General features: G+C 39.7%; 1 protein-coding gene and 1 long non-coding RNA gene across 4 annotated transcripts in view; both read left to right on the top strand.

The window, feature by feature from the left end:
- The first annotated feature begins 345 nt into the window (after positions 1 to 345).
- On the top strand, positions 346 to 8971 carry LOC134591263 (uncharacterized). Of its 2 annotated transcripts, none has more exons than XR_010088071.1 (3): positions 346 to 411; positions 692 to 809; positions 8838 to 8971. It is a non-coding gene; the product is annotated as an uncharacterized LOC134591263 (long non-coding RNA). The 2 variants fall into 2 exon arrangements; XR_010088076.1 differs by having other exon boundaries at positions 394 to 441.
- A 2508-nt stretch (positions 8972 to 11479) lies between these two features.
- Positions 11480 to 19624, top strand: part of SCMH1 (Scm polycomb group protein homolog 1) — a 34462-nt gene continuing 26317 nt past the window's right edge. The window contains exons 1-2 of one of the 2 annotated variants that reach the window (XM_063453869.1): positions 11480 to 11721; positions 16693 to 16752. In XM_063453869.1, the coding sequence (XP_063309939.1) occupies positions 11697 to 11721; positions 16693 to 16752 (85 nt within the window). In that variant the 5' untranslated portion in view covers positions 11480 to 11696. Of the gene's footprint in view, positions 11722 to 16692; positions 16753 to 19624 lie in introns of those variants that run through there. The other variant, XM_063453878.1, reaches the window with a different exon arrangement.

Here is a 19624-nt window from a genome sequence, read left to right as displayed (position 1 = left end):
TAAAATATTACTTTTATGAGAACCTTGACAATTGTGATAGATAATAGAAGGAAACCTGCTTTGAGAAAAATAATACATTTTTGTTTTACTTTGCAATAGCATGCCTCCAGAGTCCTAGCATTTCTAATAGAAATAGATGGTCACTTTAATTGTAGGGTTGTGCGTGGTTATACTGTACCTTTAAGACTGATTTGCAATGATCTTTTCCACATTTTCTGTATTAGTGTATTACCACATGCATTATATGTGTGCTTGGCAATACCTTTCGTGTAAACATGCCATGTGCAGAGCTTGCTCCAAACATACCTACTCCAAGCATGTGATCACATGCAGGGTGTGTGAGCTACTGACCAATCAAACTTCCATCACGTGCACAGCAATGAGGACGTAATCATGTAAGCAGAGCTGATGGTATGTTTCTTGCAGTAGACCTGGGGCCAGGTGGGTTTACACCCATTCTTATTTATATGTTTGAATGCCTGTTTTGTGGTTATTGGCAATAACGGATTATCAATATATCTTGACAGGATGTAACACTATTTTATAAACTCTTCTCCTTTCAATCCCCACCCCACCCCAATTTAATTCAATGTTCTCTATTCATGGCAATACGGTGCATGTTCTGTTGTTCACACAGCTTTTTTGTAAAGGAAATTTAACCATTTTTCTTCTTTTCATTTTACTGGTTTAGCAAAGAGGAAGATGAGCCGATCACCTAAACCTGCTTGCTGAAGCTAACTCTATGCTGATGCACAAAATGCCATGTGTATATCAACAATGTAGCATATGAGTTAAAGGGAAACTATAAGGTAAACATTATGCAGTGCATTTTTATTTATCTATTTTTGTTAACTGTGCTAACCACAGGCAAAACTTGGATGTTATTGGATAGTCAGCCCAAAATTACGTTTCCAGCTGCATGATTGACAGTAGCTGGAGGTGAAGCTACACCCCAACCAAAACGGTAAAATATCTTAGAACTGGTTGAGATTCAAGATGAAACAATACACAGAAGACAAGCTCAAGTTATTATGGTGCTTAGACTAACCCTTTAATATATTTAATGTTTTTGAATATGTTTTAAAATATCTAATAAGGAATGCATATTGTGTCACACAGGAGTGTAAATAGGTGAAATGAAGCTGAGAAAAGTTAGTTGAGGTAAATTGGAGACGGAAAAGCTAAAGATTTCCTTTCTATAGAATAAAACATATATGTTATAGTATTGAAATTGCCAGCAAATGTTTAGATACAAGAGTTAAATTTGACTGGATGCATAAGAAAGGGAATTAATCCAGATTTTTTTGTTTTAATAATTTGTTTAAAAGATTTTCACTTGACACACATGACATGATTCCCTTTTATTCCAGAAGTTTGGTCCTTAAGGGGTTAAAGAAGTCCTTCAGACCATTAAAACTCTTCAGCTTGTTGAAGTGCTTTTATGTGTTAAGAGTGTGTCCTTTTTTTTCTTTCAATTTACAAAAAGTGCAGATCTCTATAGAAATTTGCACTTTCATAAATTAACCTTCTTATAGCTCCTGGGTGTCAATCAGAAAACCAGTCCTGTTACTTCCTGGGCTTTTTTGTGTGTGTTTTTTTTTTTTTTTTTAGCTCTTTGGAGCTAAATACAAGAAGCAGCAATTGCTCAGAGCACCTCCCATACAAATACTTCTCATTGAACTGCTTTTGGAAGTCTGTGATTGGACAGCCACAGAAATTCTGGGATGGGGAAGAAGAGGGGGTCTTTCCAACATTTCAGGCACAAGATCGGCACCTTTTGTAAGCAATTTTTTTTAAATATACCCCAATGAAAAAAATGCACAATTAAAGGCATACATGTTTCCATTGTAGTATATCTACTAAACAGTTATTTGTTGTGGGGAGGGAGGTTTGTGGATTCTCCCTTTAAATGCTTTGTAATACTAAAGCGATTTTAAATTTAATTTAGATTATTGGCACTCTACTTCCCTAAATAAAGGGTTAATTCACCAGGGATGTGGTGCTTTGCCACAGTTCTATTCCTTCTTTTGGCATGTCATCTTACAGAGAAGCATTGGGCACATGAATGGCAATCATGCTGGGCCAGCAGTACTTCTCATATAGCTTCTCTATGAGAATCATTCCTTCTGCTTTGTGCTTCAAAGAAATAAGGAAGAGACCTGCTGTCTGCTTTCTTGCGACATTAGCACTTCTAGAAAGTGTGAAAGAAGGGAAACTCTGTTAAGAAGATCAGTGTGTTAGGGGTCTGGAGTGTTCCTGCAGCGGGGGTTGTTGAATTCACATGAAAGCAGCGCCAAAAGACAACATCCGTACGCAAACATTGCAAAGGATAAGTGGAAATGCAGAATAAGCTAGTAGCCTATTGATAGTCCTGTTCAGATTTGTAAATGGTGGAGTTGCCAAATCTGCAAATCTTGCTTTCTCCAAAAGCTGGAGAGAAGAGATTTATCCAGACATATGTGTGCCTAAAGTATTTGGCACTTGGGGTAGTACTTCCTATTGGCAGCTCCACCCATCTGAAATTTTATGCTATGAGGTTTTTCCATCCGGCAAAATCATTCAGAGTATGATGACACCAAAGGCAATTAATGGTACGGCGTAGCTCTCTTATTCTTTTCTATGAGAATCATCTGATTGGACCAGATATTATCATGATTTCTCATGATAGATGGCATGAGCTGCTGCAAAGAGACTGTGTTGGTGAATACTGGTATGCATGTTGTGCTCATTCCTCAATACAATGTGTATACATGCAATATAACTTATTGTATGTAATAATCGTTTTATAGGGAATTACAACATTTTAATCCTTTTCCTTAGTGTACTAATAGTTTTCTCCTTTATTCTGGCACAATTGTGGAAGCTGAAAAAACCTTAATGCAACTACTGGCAACTACTACACACATGCCAATTTTATTGCACTTTAAAGCTCACTTCTGGGAGCTCTGGACTGGCACATTTCAATTGTTTATTTTTGTTTGTTTTATATTGTTTACCCAACATTGCATACTACATTGCTTATGTTGTATATTTTTTTTAAAAGGATACTCTGGGCACCAAAACCACTTTTTCTATTAAAGTGATTTTGGTGTTCTTTTTAGACAACAGAAAACCTTACTATTTCAGAGAAACGACTGTGTACATTTGTCGAGTACCATGACTCTAGTGGCAGTCAGAATGACCGCCACTAGAGTGGCTTGTTCATTGAAGTCTTTTAAAAAGGGCATCTGTTTGGGAGGGAGTGGCGATTGCCTCACAATCTATGAGAAGCATAGGATTATAAAGAAGTAATTCTTACAACTGAAGGGCAGATCAGCTGCCCCACGTAGACTGACCTGGTGTTGAAGTAGATTGAGGTTTGCATAGTCTTATTCTTAAAAAAAAAAAAAAAAAAAACTCTGACGTGGGAGGGGCCAATTATATACTGAATAGCTAACATTAAAATTAACTCTATAGGTTCAGGAATACAAACCTGAATTCCTGACCCTATTGTGTTAAAAACACCATTTAGGTTTCTGGCCCTTCCTTGCCCCCCTTAAAATGTTAACAAACTTGCCTTTATTCATGCGCCGCGCGGGTCCGCTGCCATCCCATCACAATGGAAGAGCTCAGCCAGTCCAATGCTTTTCCTATGAGATTGTCAATTCTGATTATGTCAGCCAGGACAGGGGTGGGGCCAAACGCCACTCTGGCCAATCTGCATCTCCTCATAGAGATGCGTTGAATCAATGCATCTCTATGGGAAATGTTTAGTGTCTCCATGCAGAGCATGGGGATGCTGAACGTCAGTGATAAGCCTCAATGAGAAAAGGCAGTGTTTACATTGCTCCCTAGGAACATCTCTAGTAACAGTCACTCAGACGGCCACTAGAGGTGCTTTCTGGGACAGTGCATCACCTCTAGTGGCCGTCTGAGTGACTATCACTAGAGGTGTTCCTAAGGAGGAATGTAAACACTGCCTTTTCTCTAAAAAGGCAGCGTTTACATGTTAATGTCTGCAGAGACTGACTATATTGTCCCTTTAACCCCTTAAGGACCAAACTTCTGGAATAAAAGGGAATCATGACGTGTCAGACATGTCATGTGTCCTTAAGGGGTTAAGCACCATTCCCTGGCAGATGTCTGAAGCTGGTGGTGTCCTGTTCCTTCAACCTTTTACTGCATTGTCCAAAATATATATATTTATTTGGACGTAGATACAGAAACATACCGCTAACTGTAGAATTTCTTTGGAGCTCCCTTGTAAGTGTAGGTGAAGCAAGGATTGAGGTGCCTGAAAAAAAAAAAAATAGTTTTCACACACACAGAGCCCATCACCCAATTCTGACCCATACAGTCATTGACAGACTGGATTTGGGAGGGGGGGGGATACACACTGACACATACACAAACGCATTCAGTAACATGCAGACCCATACATTGACACATACACTAACTGAAACACTGAATACACACTTATTAGGCAATACAGAATCATGCAGGATGTGGATTATACATACTACAGGGCAACCCTTTTATGCTTTTTCATAAGTATGACAAAATGATGTGTCCCTGAAAACATGGCTGATCTGGTAACCCTACCCATAAACGCACACAGATTGACCCATACACACAGACAGATACTGACCAATATTCAGAGTGACGTACAGACTCTAACCCAAAGACAAACTGACACTGATCCATACATATTGACACACACAAACACGCACACACATAACGGCATCTATGGGAGGGGGGTAAACACTGACAAACACTAACCAACATATGCACACTCCTCCATTGACACACAGATTCACTCCCTTACACTGGCAACACAGAAACTCACTGACACTGACCAATACAAACACTCCCTGCACCATAAAGACATACACACAGTGACAGACAAACTCTCACTGACCCATACACATATACATTTATATTCTCACACATATATAGCAGCATGTATATAGACCATGTACCTTGGAGAGAGAGAGTGCTGCCTGGCGGTCACCCTCAGTCTGGCTCTCTTAACTCATATGTTACTCTCCAGATCAGGGTTGGTGGAGGAACAGTTTGTTCACTCCTCCACAGTGTACGACAAGCCATGGGCAGGCAAAGAGTGAAGGTGGGGTTAAGTGTAAGACAGATAGATGGAGGTTTTTCGTGGCCTCCCATCTATTATTTAGAGATGGTTTTCTTTTGCTTTGGTACGCTGCACAAATGTTTATGGGTGTCTGAGTTGACATTTTTTTGAGCAGGGTAGAACTAGAGGATCTCAAATGTGTCATGGTTTCTACAGGTATTGAAAGCAGTCAACAGGTGCAAGTGATATATGCTGGACTGGATTTTTAAAAGATATTACATATGAAAATATTGGCCTATATGAATTAGCGCAACTCTTGAATGTACATCTTGTTCTGCAAATCCACAGGTTTTGAGCATTCTGCAATGATGTCCACTTCAAAAAGAACAGAGCTGCCTTGATTATTTTTTTTTTTTTTCTATAAACCATGAAGCAATAGAAAGAAAATCTACAGAAGAAAGAGCAGGAATCTGACACTTATTCATGTTCATGTTGCTTTACATGCCTCCATTTTTGTTCCAGAAAAATTGAGTCTATAAACCAGGTGCGTTGTCACTATAAGTATTTATAAAAAAAAAAAAGGCTGATGGCAGTCATTGTCACCATCATTCCAACTCTCCTTACTGATCTTCTGATGCCTCTTAAAAGCAACAGAAGAGTGTTATAGCTCCAAGGGCCACAACACTTGGCATAAGAGTAAGAGGAGAGGTACAGTTAAAATGTGGAAGCTGTGGACAGGTGGTAACTGCAGTCGTGTATTTTAGATCTGTGCTGCCCTAGGCATGATGGAACTCAGGCACCCCGTAATTTACATTTGCCCCACCCCTTCCTGTTAAAGACACACTGATTTGGCACAATCTGACACTCACACACAATGACTGACTGACTCACTCACAGACACACACAATGACACAGACACATTCACTGACACACACACTGAAAGGCATACACAATCACTCAGACACTGACAGACTCACTCACAGACACATACTGACAGACAAACACCATTACTCAGACATACAGGTTTCCTCACAGACAGACACTGACAGACATAGATTATTTTTTAATTTAAATCCACCCAGCCTCCCTACCTTTGGGTTGAGCTGGGTGGATTTTTTTTTACCTGAGGTCCAGTGGGGCTGCTGGCCGGGCTGCTCGGGCAGGGAGGGAGGCAGGCGTGCAGGCAGTTGAGCGGCTAGCAGAGTTCCAAGGCGTGCGGCGAGGAAGCGCTGATTTGCGCCGCAGAGTGATGCTGGGAGCCGGAATATGACTAGCTGAGCAGAGAGCTCACAAATCAAAACCCTCCTGCCCGCATTGGAACTCTGCTAGCCGCCCAACTGCCTGCCTCCCTCCCTGCCCAAGCAGCCAGGCCAGCAGTCCCACTGGACCTCAGGTAAAAAAATCCACCCAGCACCCTCCCTCCTGGGCATTTGGGAGCGGCGTTTTTTGCTGCCCCTTGGAAAGTGCCTCCCAAGGCAAATGCCTTGTTTGCCTCGCAGCAAATACGTCCCTGAGTAGTTACTAGAGAAATTAAACCTTCATACAGCTGTTGCTGCAGCTCTAGAAAGACGGTTAAAGTTTTGTTACATTTTTGGATTGGCAGAGAATATGTAATTTTTAGCACTTTGTGGAACACAACTTTAATAATAAAAAAAAGTATGTAATATCAGATATATATTATAAATATACTGCATTAGACAAATCTGTCTTTCTAATTTCATCCTATATTTTGGGTAACATCACACCTTGAATTAAAAGCTGTAATTTACATTATGGCTTACATTGCGCATGCATTGGTACCTGCTTGTACTGGTTACACTCGTGGGCAGCAGCTATTATTTGCTGTTGCATCAATTAAGTTATCAAGATTGTGTGATGTGATGGCATATCACAAAGGAGACTGAATTAAGTTGCTGTCTGTAATTGTAACTTCTAGCAATCTTGAGTAGGCTCAGGCTCATAACCCTAATGCTATTTAAGAAAATATAGCATTATGCATGAGGGGAAAACTATGTCATCTCTTTATAATTCTGTGAAACATTGGTCTTGTAGTTTGTATGCCTCCAGCACGGTTTTATCAAGCTCAGGTCATGTCAAACTAACTTGATTGCGTTCTACGAAGAAGTAAGTAGAAGTATAGATCAGGGTGTTGCAGTGGATGTGATCTACTTGGATTTTTGCCAAGGCATTTGATACAGTTCCACACAATAGATTAGTGTTCAAACTCAAGGAAATCGGTCTAGATGAAAATGCTTGTTCTTGGGTCGAACATTGGCTTAAAAACAGAGAACAAAGAGTTATTTGTGGTCATTAATGAGTCATTAATGGTAAATTTTCAAGCTGGACAGAGGTGGCAAGTGGTGTCCCTCAGGGTTCTGTTCTGGGACCCCTCCTATTTAACATTTTTATAAATGATCTTGAAGACAGCATTGAAAGTCATGTTTCAGTGTTTGCAGACGACACAAAACTCTGTAAAGTAGTACAATGTGAGCAAGATATTACTTTGCTGCAGAGGGATTTAGATAGAGGGACTGGGCACTCAAATGGCAGATGAAATGTAATGTTGAAAAATGCAAAGTTATGCACTTCAGCGTAAAGAATGCACAAGCAACGTATACCCTTAATGGAAGCGAATAAGGGATAACAACACACGAAAAGGACTTGGGAATTGTTATAGACAACAAACTATGCAACAATGTGCAATGTCAATCAGCAGTGGCCAAGGCCAGTAAGGTATTGTCATGCATGAAAAAGGGCATCCATTCTCGGGATGAGAATATAATTTTGCCTCTTTATAAATCACTGGTAAGACCACATATTGAATATGCTGTGCAATTTTGGGCACCTGTTCTAAAGGATATTATGGCACTAGAAAAAGTGCAGAGGCGGGCTACAAAATTAATAAAAGGAATGGAACATATCAGCTATGAAGAAAGGTTAACAAATTTAAACCTATTTAGTTTAGAAAAACGTCGCCTGAGAGGGGATATGATAACATTATACAAATATATTCGGGACCAATACAAACCATTGTGTGGAAATCTATTCACAAACCGGACTTTACATAGGACACTAGGCCATGCGTTTAGACTGGAAGAAAGATTTCGTCTAAGGCAAAGGAAAGGTGGGTTTTTTTTTTTTACTGTAAGAACAATCAGGATGTGGAATTCTCTGCCTGAAGAAGTGGTTTTGTCAGAGTCCATACAGATGTTCAAACAGATACTAGAGGTGTGGGGTAATAACTGCTTGATCCCAGGATACATCTGACTGCCATTCTGGGGTCAAGAAGGAATTTTTTTCCTAGCTTGTTGCAAAATTGTGCTTCAAACTGTTTTTTTTTTGCCTTCTTTTGGATCAACAGCAAAAAAACAAATGTGAGGAAAGCTGAGCTTGATGGACGCAAGTCTCTTTTCAGCTATGTAACCCATTGATGGCATTATTTTCCTATAATACACAGTTCACTATTGTGTATTATCTCTCTTGTTTGTTCTGTTCTTCTATCTAGTCATGATAGATAGAAAAATAAAGTACACATGCTTTGAATACCATGGTTTTACATATCAAGGAATAATAACAATCATTAGTTCCTTAGCAGGCCTTTAAATTAGGTAAATAAATCTTGATTTGTTTAGCAAAAATAAAGTCAAAATGGAGTGAGTTATATATCTTCAAATATTACTGTTGTGCATCACCTACCTAGCTCAAGTAGGATCTTGGGAAAAGTCTGCAATTGTCACAGTAATTACTAAAAATAAGGTTTCCATAATTCTTTCAGAATCCCCAGTTTGACATTGAAATGAGCAATGGCAGGCATCGTGTTTCACCCTTCACAGCAGCGGATCTATGTTTTGTGATCCAAAAGGACCAACGACCAGAAACCAACAATGGTTGAAGCAAAAAAAAAAAAAATGGTAAGCAAAATTTTAAATTCAGATGCTATTATTTTCTTTTTCATAAAGGATACTAAATTATGGTGGTGTTTAGCAGATGGCTCCATAATTTTGTACACTTAAAAATGGCATTCCCACATTAGGGTACCAAATTATGTAGCTATGAAACACAGATCAAAATTAAGAAAAATGGCTTTTATTTCATCTTTTAGCTGTTTAGTAGATAACGTCCTTAATAAGCTATCCTCACGTGGGATTGCCATATTTAAGGGTACCAAATGATGGAGCTATCTGCTCAACAGTGGCCTAATTTGATTCCCCTATAATATTGCAATCTCACATAAGGGTTCCAAATTAGGGAGCTGTTTAGTAGGTAGCTCCCTAATTTGGTACCTTTATGCATTATTTTCACATTTGGTACCTTTATTTATGGCAATTCCACATAAGGGCATCAAATTAGGGAGCTTGTTACTATAAACAGCTGAAATACCAACATTAATCAAATCCCCTTTTTTTTTTTAATTTTGCTCTTTACAAATTAATTTGCGTTTATAAAGAATTTAGACTGTTCCTTATTTCTGAATTTGAATGAAATTCAACAAAACAAATTGCTAGTGCCTACTCTGTCATGTAATATATATTTGTTTTATTTTACAGTGTTTGGGTTGTAGGACTATGCATGTTTAACAAAAGCACAAATGTCAACATTCCCCAGCAGAAAACGACATAATGTTAATGTTACGGTTAGTGATTTAAGATTAAAAAAAATAAATAAATATATATATATATATATATATATATATATATATATATATATATATATATATATATATATATATATATATATATATATATATATATATAGAGTAAATTACATGCATATCACTGTAAAAATTATTCTATAGACTAAGTATTTATGAAGTTCATTATATTTGGCATTTAGAGGGTTAAACTCCTTCTGACTGTCTTCTAAACACCAAACACTAGATGTCCTTATGGTTTAAGAGAACAGAGATAAAGAGGGAGAAGGAGGGGTGGAGAGGAGGAGTGAAGAAGGGGGGTGTCTGTTTTTACGTCTGGTTGCGTAGGAAAGATCATGGCGGACGGAGACTGAGATTCCCCCCTTCTCTAATAAAGCCCGGGAGAAAAATTGAATAACCAAAAGGGGTAAGTGTATGTTAAAGGTAGTGAAAAAGATGGTTTGATATGTGAAGCAGGAATGTAATAGAGACATATCCTATATATTCAATTGGCAGGGTGGTTTCAAAAGGATATACACTGTCCCTGCTGGGCCCTGCAGTGAGGAAGAATGGTTAAAAGCTGAATTTGAAGTGAAATGAAAGGAGGCAGAATATAGAGAGCAGGAGGAGGGCTATGGCTGTGATCAGGTTGCTTGTGTTTGGGTTGTGGATTAGGGGGAAGGGAGAAGGGGGGAGGGGAGAGAAACAGGGCAGGGGGTGTGCTCTGGTAAATAAGACTGGAGGAAGAGACTGAGTGTAGAGGGCTGCATGGAGTCTTCATTACTGTGTTAACTGTGACAGGCAAGATCCACATCTTTCAGTGAAATTTGTATTGCAGTTCAGGCCATGCTAGGAGATGTTTTGCTCACTGCATTACATCACTGGCTGCCTGTATATTAGAGTGTGTTTACCTATGGAGTAACCTACATCTGTGTTTTGTGTGTCTCAATACTGCAGGGCAGATAACACACTGTATATTACTGTGTACACGTGTAGCTCTGTAAATGCTGTCTGTATAAACCGCTGTGTATATTTTGCGATTGTTTGTATTAACCCCTATGGTGCCAGTAGAATACTCCCATACATAAATTCTATTAACATGGTTCATGAAGTTCAGTAATTTACCTTAGAATGCTAGAAAAATGATATGACATGTAATATATATCATTTTTTATAAACATATTCCCCAGAAATGGTCAATGGGTAAACTTAATTGCAACAAAAGTAGACGCAAATCTATTATTATTTATAAAGTGCCAACAAATTTTAGCAGCCCTGTACAATGGGATATATATATATATGTATATATAATTTTTTTTTTTAATTTTTATTTTTGCTAAAATATAAATAAATTGGTGTAAACTGTAACTTTTATACCCTAACAAACTTTTTCCATGGTGTTATTTTTCCAATTCAATAAGTTCCATGAACTGTCTGTTAATGTGAATTAGGGTGAAGTAGTGCATATACTATTAACTAGGGCCCTCCCTTTGCCAAGATAATCAATTATGTTGTAATACAAACTCAATGTGTGTTAATTTATTACTATATTTCCATTCTTAAATATGTGTGTGTATGTGTGTGTGTGTGTGTATATATATATATGTGTGTGTGTATGATATTTTCTTAGGCTCTTGCTCCCAATGTGTGATGGATATAAGTGGTAACAGAAATATGTACTCCTTTCCTTTCTGCCGTCCTCCTCAATAGATCTGTCAAGAAGTGGATTGTGAAGCCTCGCTTTGGCTATTCACAGGTGGCAGGTAATCCTGTCTCTGCAGAGCCTCCTGTGTTCGAAGCCTTTTAATGTCAGCAGAGCAGCAATTCCAGGCTTGCGAAGACTTATCGATATATGCAGCTTCACCTTCTGATTGACTGCGGAATCTACCCTACAAATTACTGACCTGGCTCTTTGCATAACATCCTACCACCTCAAAGACCTTTCCCTATCTGCCTTCGTCTTTCTGCTGGAAACCTGTAGAAAATACTTGGACCACCTGGATCATGAGGAAACCTGGACATCTAAGGGGTGATTAGTAGTGGCATAGCTATAGTAGGGACCGCTGTGTATTCTAGAGAACCCTTGCATTCATAACCAAACCATATTCCATGTACTACATTTACATGTTTTTCTTACATTTTTTACATGAGTAAAGGCAGTGCTGGAAATTAATTCATTAATTGATCAATATGAAGTTTTAGAAAAGTGATAACTGCAATATATAAAATATAGCGCATTTTACTCGTGTATTATGAGGAATTATTAATGTAAATAGTACAACTTGAACTGTGATTTGAACTGATACTATGTATCCTGAGAATAATATTCCAGTATACAGTACTTTAGTTATTTGGGTTGCTTTAATAATCTGCTAATGCGGATTTAAAATAATGTATTATGCCACTATACTTAAACGTTTTGTTGTTTTTTTTTTATTTATATACTAGAAGTTTGAAATAATGAGCCTTCTGGAGTTGCTATATATTTTTTTTATTGTCATCATTATTGCTCCACTTTTGAAAAAAAAATGTAGTCTTTAAGGAGCAATCTAAGCACTGTAAACACTACAAACTTCTGTAGTGGTTATGGTGTCATTAGTCCCTGGTGCCCTCCCATGGTAAGGAGTGAAACAATTTTTGAGTGTGTTGAACTCTTAATTGGGTCCTCTAGGCACCCCAGGCCTTTCTGGTCTCCTGTAATATTGCTAAAGCAGACATTCCAACTCTGTTTTAGAAATATCAAGTTTGTCCAAATTTTGTACATAATTTATTGGCTGAAAAGCGTTGGATAAAACCTTCAGCCAATTAACTAAGTTTCTATAGGCACAAAATTTATATTGCGAAAACATTATGAGCTTTTGCAAAATCACAGAATACTGAAAGGACCACAGGCACCTGGAGACCCAGGTAAGTGTCAAAAACATTTTCACTCCTGTGGGACTAGGCCAGGAAACTCTTTGCACCATAGATGCTACTTTGCACTGTAGTGACTTTTGTGCATAGAGTGCTCCTTTTTCTAACAGGAGCAACTGCAAAAAGCTAGATATTCTAAAACACTTTTTCAAATAAATGAAGGCATTACAATGATTGCAATACGCCATCATTTCACATTAGCATAAATTGTACAGAAAAGGTACAGCTAAATGATGATAATGTTTGCTTCATGAAGTAAAGCCCAAAGCTTCATGAAGGCATGGTGAATCTGATTTAGTGTTTTTTAAACAGATAACTATAGAAATTGTTGCATGTGCAATTTGTGGTGAATTTGGTATAATTAAAAATAATCTCCTTGTCTTGTTTTACCCCTGCTTGTAAAATCATAAATATACAAACACACACACACACACACACACACACACACACACACACACACACACACACACACACACACACACACACACACACACACAGTGGCCACTTTTCATTGTGTCTTTTGTACTTAGTATGATTCACCTTTGCTTCCAGAAATAAATATAACAGGTGGTAGCAACATTCAGATGAGGCACAATTGTTGCGTTAAGGGTTCCATAATTCTAAATGTTCAAAGCTTTGTTTATTCAGATAAGTTATTCTACATACCTGGAGTGTAGAGAGCAGGTACCTGAGTAGATGTACCCTTTTAGCTTAAATAATTCACTTTAAAGAATCACTGTAGGGTCAGGAACACAAACATGTATTCCTGACCCTATAAGGTTAAAACCACCATCTAGCTACCTTGGTCCCCTCATGCCTCCCTAAATATAGTAAAATCTTACTTGTATTCAAGTCTGCAGCTGCTTACTTTGTCCCTGTTTCCTTTAGACCTACCCACTGCCTGCTGACATCAGCAGAAGTGGTAGCCTGATCTAATCACAATGCTTCCCCATAGGATTGGCTGAGACTGACAAAGAGGCAGATCAGGGGCCGAGCCAGCATTATTCAAACACCACCCTGGCCAATCAGCATCTCCTCATAGAGATGAATTGAATCAATGAATCTCGGTGAGGAAAGTTTAGTGTCTGCATGCAGAGGGAGGATATACTGAATGTTTGGATGCATTTTAAGCAGCCATGACCCAGGAAGCACCTCCTAATAGCCACCCGAGGAGTGGCCAGTGAAGTTATCACTAGGCTGTAATGTAAACACTTTTCACATTTTCTCTAAAAAGAAAAGTGTTTACAGCAAAAAGCCTGAAGGTAATGATTCTACTCACCAGAACAAATGCAATAAGCTGTAGTTGTTCCGGTGACTATAGTGTCCCTTCAAAAATGTTGACCATAAAAAGATCATTATAACAATGCTGTAATATGTCTTCTTTGAAATTAATATAGTTGCATTATAGCTTCCTTTCTAATAACGAGTGTGCGTACTGCAAGAGGTATACCGCTATACCTGGTGTTGTGATGATGGAGAGTACAGCAGTGCATCTGTGCAGCAGGTTTAGGGGGACATTAAATGTGTCTTAGGGTTACAGTTTCCTTTGCCATTCTAATGTTTGGTTGAACACAACTAAACATGAGTTCTGTTCATGCATGCTTTATAAATATTGAGTTGCTGTCTGTAGTTTTAAACACTATATATACTTCCTTTTATACCTTATAAGTAGTGTGTGTGCATATAAAATTTCCTTGCAAGAATGCAGTACAATTGCACATTGTCATTTACATTACATGCATACAATACTTGCTGTAACTGGGTCTCCTTTGTGAAAGAAGCAGTACAAATGTTGTAATTGTTTTAATTCCAGAGTATGCTAAAATTGTCCTAGCTGTGTTTGTTTAAAGGTTTAGTCTGGGTAAAAATGGATATTTATATCTGTAATGCATATATAAATAATGCATTAGAAAATGTAATTAAATAAAAACTAAAAAAGTAACTTTTATATGTGCACTGATAACAGAGTTTTCAAGCTGACTCCTTCCACAGTAGAATTAGATGCTCCAATCAGGAACGTGTAATTTTGGTCAGAAGGGACTGATCTTAAAGGGTTACTCCACCTTAAGTGTAAAAATGCATTTTTACTGCCCACGCTCCCCCACCCCCCAGCAGACATCATCCGGCAGGGGAGACCTATTGCGCGGGCGGGGAGACCTAATGCGCACGCACATTAGACCTCCCCATAGGAAAGCTTTGAAAATGCTTTCCTATGAGAAATTTAGCGACGCTGGAGGTCCTCACATAGGACGTCCAGCGACGCTATAGCACAGAAAATCTGTGCTATAAACACGGAAGTGCCCTCTAGTGGCTGTCTAATAGACAGCCACTAGAGGAGGAGTTAACCCTGCAAGGTAAATATTGCAGTTTATGAAAACTGCAATATTTACAGTTGCAGGGTTAAGGGTAGTGGGAGTTGGCACCCAGACCACTCCAATTGGCAGAAGTGGTCTGGGTGCCTGGAGTGTCCCTTTAACAATATCTCTGGATGTGCAATGCTTTAAGCCGAAACACTGCACATATTGACTCCTAGCACTTTGACCACTTAAAATTACTGAAGTGGTGGTTGGAGAAACCCATTAACCTTTATCCAGCAGGAATGTAAGGGATAAGTAGTTTAAGTGCATCATATCTTACCAGTTTTACCCAGCCAAAACCACCATGGACTATGCTCTCTGGGTAGCAAAACACAGACCAGTTCACTAAATAGTGAACTAGTCCTGTGTATTGCTATCCGGAGATGGCAATATGGTTTATTTTTTCCATTGTGCATTGCTGTGAATATAGTAGAGATACAATTGATATAAGTCAACTAAGTAGCTATATAAGTACCGTATATACTCGAGTATAAGCCGACCCGAATATAAGCCGAGGCCCCTAATTTTACCCCAAAAAACTGGGAAAACTTATTGACTCGAGTATAAGACTAGGGTGGAAAATGCAGCAGCTACTGGTAAATTTCTAAATAAAATTAGATCTTAAAAAAGTTATATTAACTGAATATTTATTTACAGTGTGTGTATATAATGAATGCAGTGTGTGTGTGTGTGTGTGTATGAATGCAGTGTGTATATAATGAATGGAGTGCAGTGTGTGTATATGAGTGCAGTGTGTGTATATGAGTGCAGTGTGTGTATATGAGTGCAGTGTGTGTATATGAGTGCAGTGTGTGTATATGAGTGCAGTGTGTGTATGAATGCAGTGTGTGTATATAATGAATGGAGTGCAGTGTGTGTATGAGTGCAGTGTGAGTGCAGTGTGTGTATATAATGAGTGCAGTGTGTGTGTGTGTGTGTGTGTGAGTGCAGAGCATTGGTGGGGGTGGGCATTTTATTACTTATTATTATTATTATTATTATTATTATTATTATTATTATTGTAATATATATTTAATGTTATTTTTTTTAATGTTATTTTTTTTTTTTTTATTATTTTTTTAATTTATTTTTTCGTCCCCCCTCCCTGCTTGTTAGCTGGCCAGGGAGGGGGGCTCTCACTCCCTGGTGGTCCAGTGGATGGGCTGTAGGAGGGGGGCTGTCAGGAAGCTGTAACTTACCTTCACCGCAGCTCCTGTCAGCTCCCTTCTCTCTCCTCCGTCCGTGCAGCTCCCAGGTCAGCTTCCTCTGCAACTCTCGCGGCTGCGCGGAGCGTTGCCACGGTAACCCGTGGCAATGCTCTGACCCCGCGGCTCTCGCGAGAGTTGCAGAGGAAGCTGACCTGGGAGCTGCACGGACGGAGGAGAGAGAAGGGATCTGACAGGAGCTGCGGTGAAGGTAAGTTACAGCTTCCTGACAGCCCCCGGTCCTTGTCTGTATTATGGCAATGAAAATTGCCATAATACAGACAACTGACTCGAGTATAAGACGAGTGAGTGTTTTTCAGCACAAAAAATGTGCTGAAAAACTCGTCTTATACTCGAGTATATACGGTAAGTGTTCCTGTAGTCTGCCAAATAATGCTACTGTCAGAAATGATTGTGCACAGTGTTCTAACACAACTGCTTATGGTGCTTAGAATGACCCCTTAACACACAAATGATCCTACCACTAAAATCTAACTAAAGAAACTTTCATTTATATTTTTGCAGCAAATGACTGGAAGGATGGGAGAAGACATGGACGACCATCTGACACACACACTCATCAAGGTAATTGCTGCTTTTTTTTGTTGGAAGAAATAATAACTAGGAAAAGTTACCGGCAACCACTAATAGAACGAGTAGTGGACGGGAGTCTTCATATGTGTTAGTATGTGTCTGTATTTTATTTTTTTGGAAATCTTTTTTTTTATTGAAACAAAGGTATGTGGGTGCAATAAAGTTCCATACAGAATGGGGGTGATACATTTGTAGTGTACAACATTTCTAGACAATTATCAGACACAATTCTTTTATTTCCCGTCGGTGATTTTTAGTGGAATGCACCATTGTAGGATTCTCGTTAAAAATCAGAGAATTTAGCTTCAGATATATCGCTCTTTACTTCATAAGAAAATACGCATAGATCATAGCAAATACTTGTCCACTAGCTGGGGCCGCCTCAGCATGCCTCTGTATGCGTGGGTCGCATGAAGGTGTGTTAGAGTTCCTGTTGTAAGAGTGTGTGTCACAGGGTGTAAAGATAGAAAGGGGGTTACAAGAAGAGGAAGGGGGGGGGGGGGGGAGAGGGGGGTAAGGGGTATCTAGAGTAACCCAGAGCTTACATCAATAGGGTACATGAAGATAGCTTAGAATGTCCTACGAGAATGAGCATCCTCCTGCCTGACATAGAGTGAGCTCAGAGTCGCTTGGCTATGTACGCTCGGAGGGCAACCCCCGGCGTTGCTCAGACGTGTGTGTTGGGGTCTATCAGGTCAATCAGCCATGCAGTGGCGGTTGTGTAGAGATGCGGGCAGAGGGGAGAATGTGAAGAGGAAGCAAGGGTGCGTCAGTTGTATGGAGGGCGGTGGTGGGAGGTTGGCGTCGGGAAGCGTACATTGGCCTCGCCACGGGATGTCCGGCACCCCCGCGTGTGTCAGTGGTTCACCGACCTAACCCCGTGTGTTTTGTGATACAAAGACAAACCATGGATACCATCGCTCGGCGTGTTTGCCCCCTCTGTCCTGTAGGGATGCCTGTAGCGCCTCAGCCCCCTGGATGTCCTCAACCCTGCGAATCCATTCGTCTTCGCTGGGTATCTTCGTCCGTTTCCAGTATAACTGGATGAGCGACTTGGCCGCGTTCAAAAGATGTCGAAGGATTGACTTTTTATAGGAGGACAGCGACATCTGTGATATGTGTAGGAGGGCCAGAGCGGGCGACCAGTCCGGTATGTCGCCCAGAAAATCTGTTATTCGCTGTTTGATCAAGTTCCAGAATGGAGTTATTTCGCTGCACTCCCACCAAATAGTGTCTGTATTTTAGTGCTTATGTGTGCAAGTATGTCTCTATGAGTAATAGTATTTGTATGTGTGCTGCTTCGTCTGTCTACTATGGTTTCTATGTATGCAAACTAGTGTGTCTCTATGTATATGTGCTAGTCTGTGTGCATGTCTAGTGCTTGTACTTGTGTACATCAGGGTTCTAGTATGTGTGTATGAAAGTTGCTAATCAGTATCTTATTATGTGAGGCTACACATATACATTTGTGTGGACAAAGGGGGGGCATGTCTTGCCTAGGGCTCTGCAAATGGTATGGATGTCCCTGATTTTTCTGTTTGAATGTATGGGTGTGTGCCTCACATTTATTGATCTACCATTAAAGGGTTAAAGCCTGCTGTAGTGTATATGATGGTAGGAGTATCCAGCTCCCTTCCCCAATAATGGGACAAACTATTTTGCAATGGTTTGACCTTTCACCTGGGTATTTATTTTATTTATTTGTAAAATATTTTACCAGGAAAGATACATTGAGATTTCTCTCGTTTTCAAGTATGTCCTGGATACCTGTCATAGAGCTACCAAAACTGATGCTGATACTGATACATTCATTGGCTTAGAGAGTCAGCTGATTATTTTTAGTCAATGTACATACTTGAAATTAGCCATCCTGGAAGTCTTATTATGGGTGAGCAAATGCCAGTCCAAGGAAGCTGCCAGTTGTGGGGTTACACATCCTCCAGCAAAGTCGTTAAACTCAGTACGTTTCTTAGTAAAACGTTGCACATTCAGACTTCAGACACCATGACTACTTCAAACCAGTGGTGCTTGGAATGAGCATTGAAGTTTAAAAAGACAAGCTGTCAAGAGTAAATCTCTTATTTAAACAAACTTCATACTAATCAACACATAACATTTAAACCCCGAAAAGCAGAGTTGTAGCAACACTGGAAGACATTTGTAAATTAAAGGGACACTCAGGTGCCAGGAAAACAATCCGTTTTCCTGGCCCTGCAGGTCCCCTTTCCCTTCCACCTCCCATCCTCGGTTGCTGAAGGGGTGAAACCCCCCTTCAGTCACTTACCTGAGACCCCCGCAGATGTCCCTCGGCGGTGGTTTTGAGTTGCCGCCGCTCCTCCCCTTCCTTACGTCAGCCAGTGGGCGAGACTGATCCGGCCGGCCGGGGAGACCTAATGCGCATGCAATTGAAAATTCTTTTCGATGCTTTCCTATGGGGAATTGAGCGACGCTGAAGGTCCTCACACAGCGTGATGATGTCCAGCGACGCTCTTGCACAGAAAACCTGTGCTATAGACTCACAAAGGTCTAGTAGAAAGCCACTAGTGGAGTTGTTTACCCTGCAAGGTAATTATTGCAGTTTATAAAAAACTGCAATAATTACAGTTGCAGGGTTAAGGGTAGTGGGAGTTGGCACCCAGACCACTCTAATGGGCAGAAGTGGTCTGGGTGCCTGGAGTGTCCCTTTAACACTAAGGGTCAAGCAAGTAGTTTTGCATCATAGCCATTTAATGAAAGAGTTAATGTAAATCTGTCTCCAATTCAGGACTTGTTCCCAATGCTGTCACATAGTTGCCAACATTTGAAAAAAAATTACACTTTGCAGCACAGCTATCAATTCCTACCTTGAAAATTTACCACTGCC

Source organism: Pelobates fuscus, chromosome 1 (genome assembly GCF_036172605.1).
Source record: "Pelobates fuscus isolate aPelFus1 chromosome 1, aPelFus1.pri, whole genome shotgun sequence".
In the NCBI taxonomy this organism is placed as follows: domain Eukaryota; kingdom Metazoa; phylum Chordata; class Amphibia; order Anura; family Pelobatidae; genus Pelobates; species Pelobates fuscus.
Note: the sequence above shows the minus strand (reverse complement) of the source record. Positions and strands in the feature narration are given on the sequence as shown.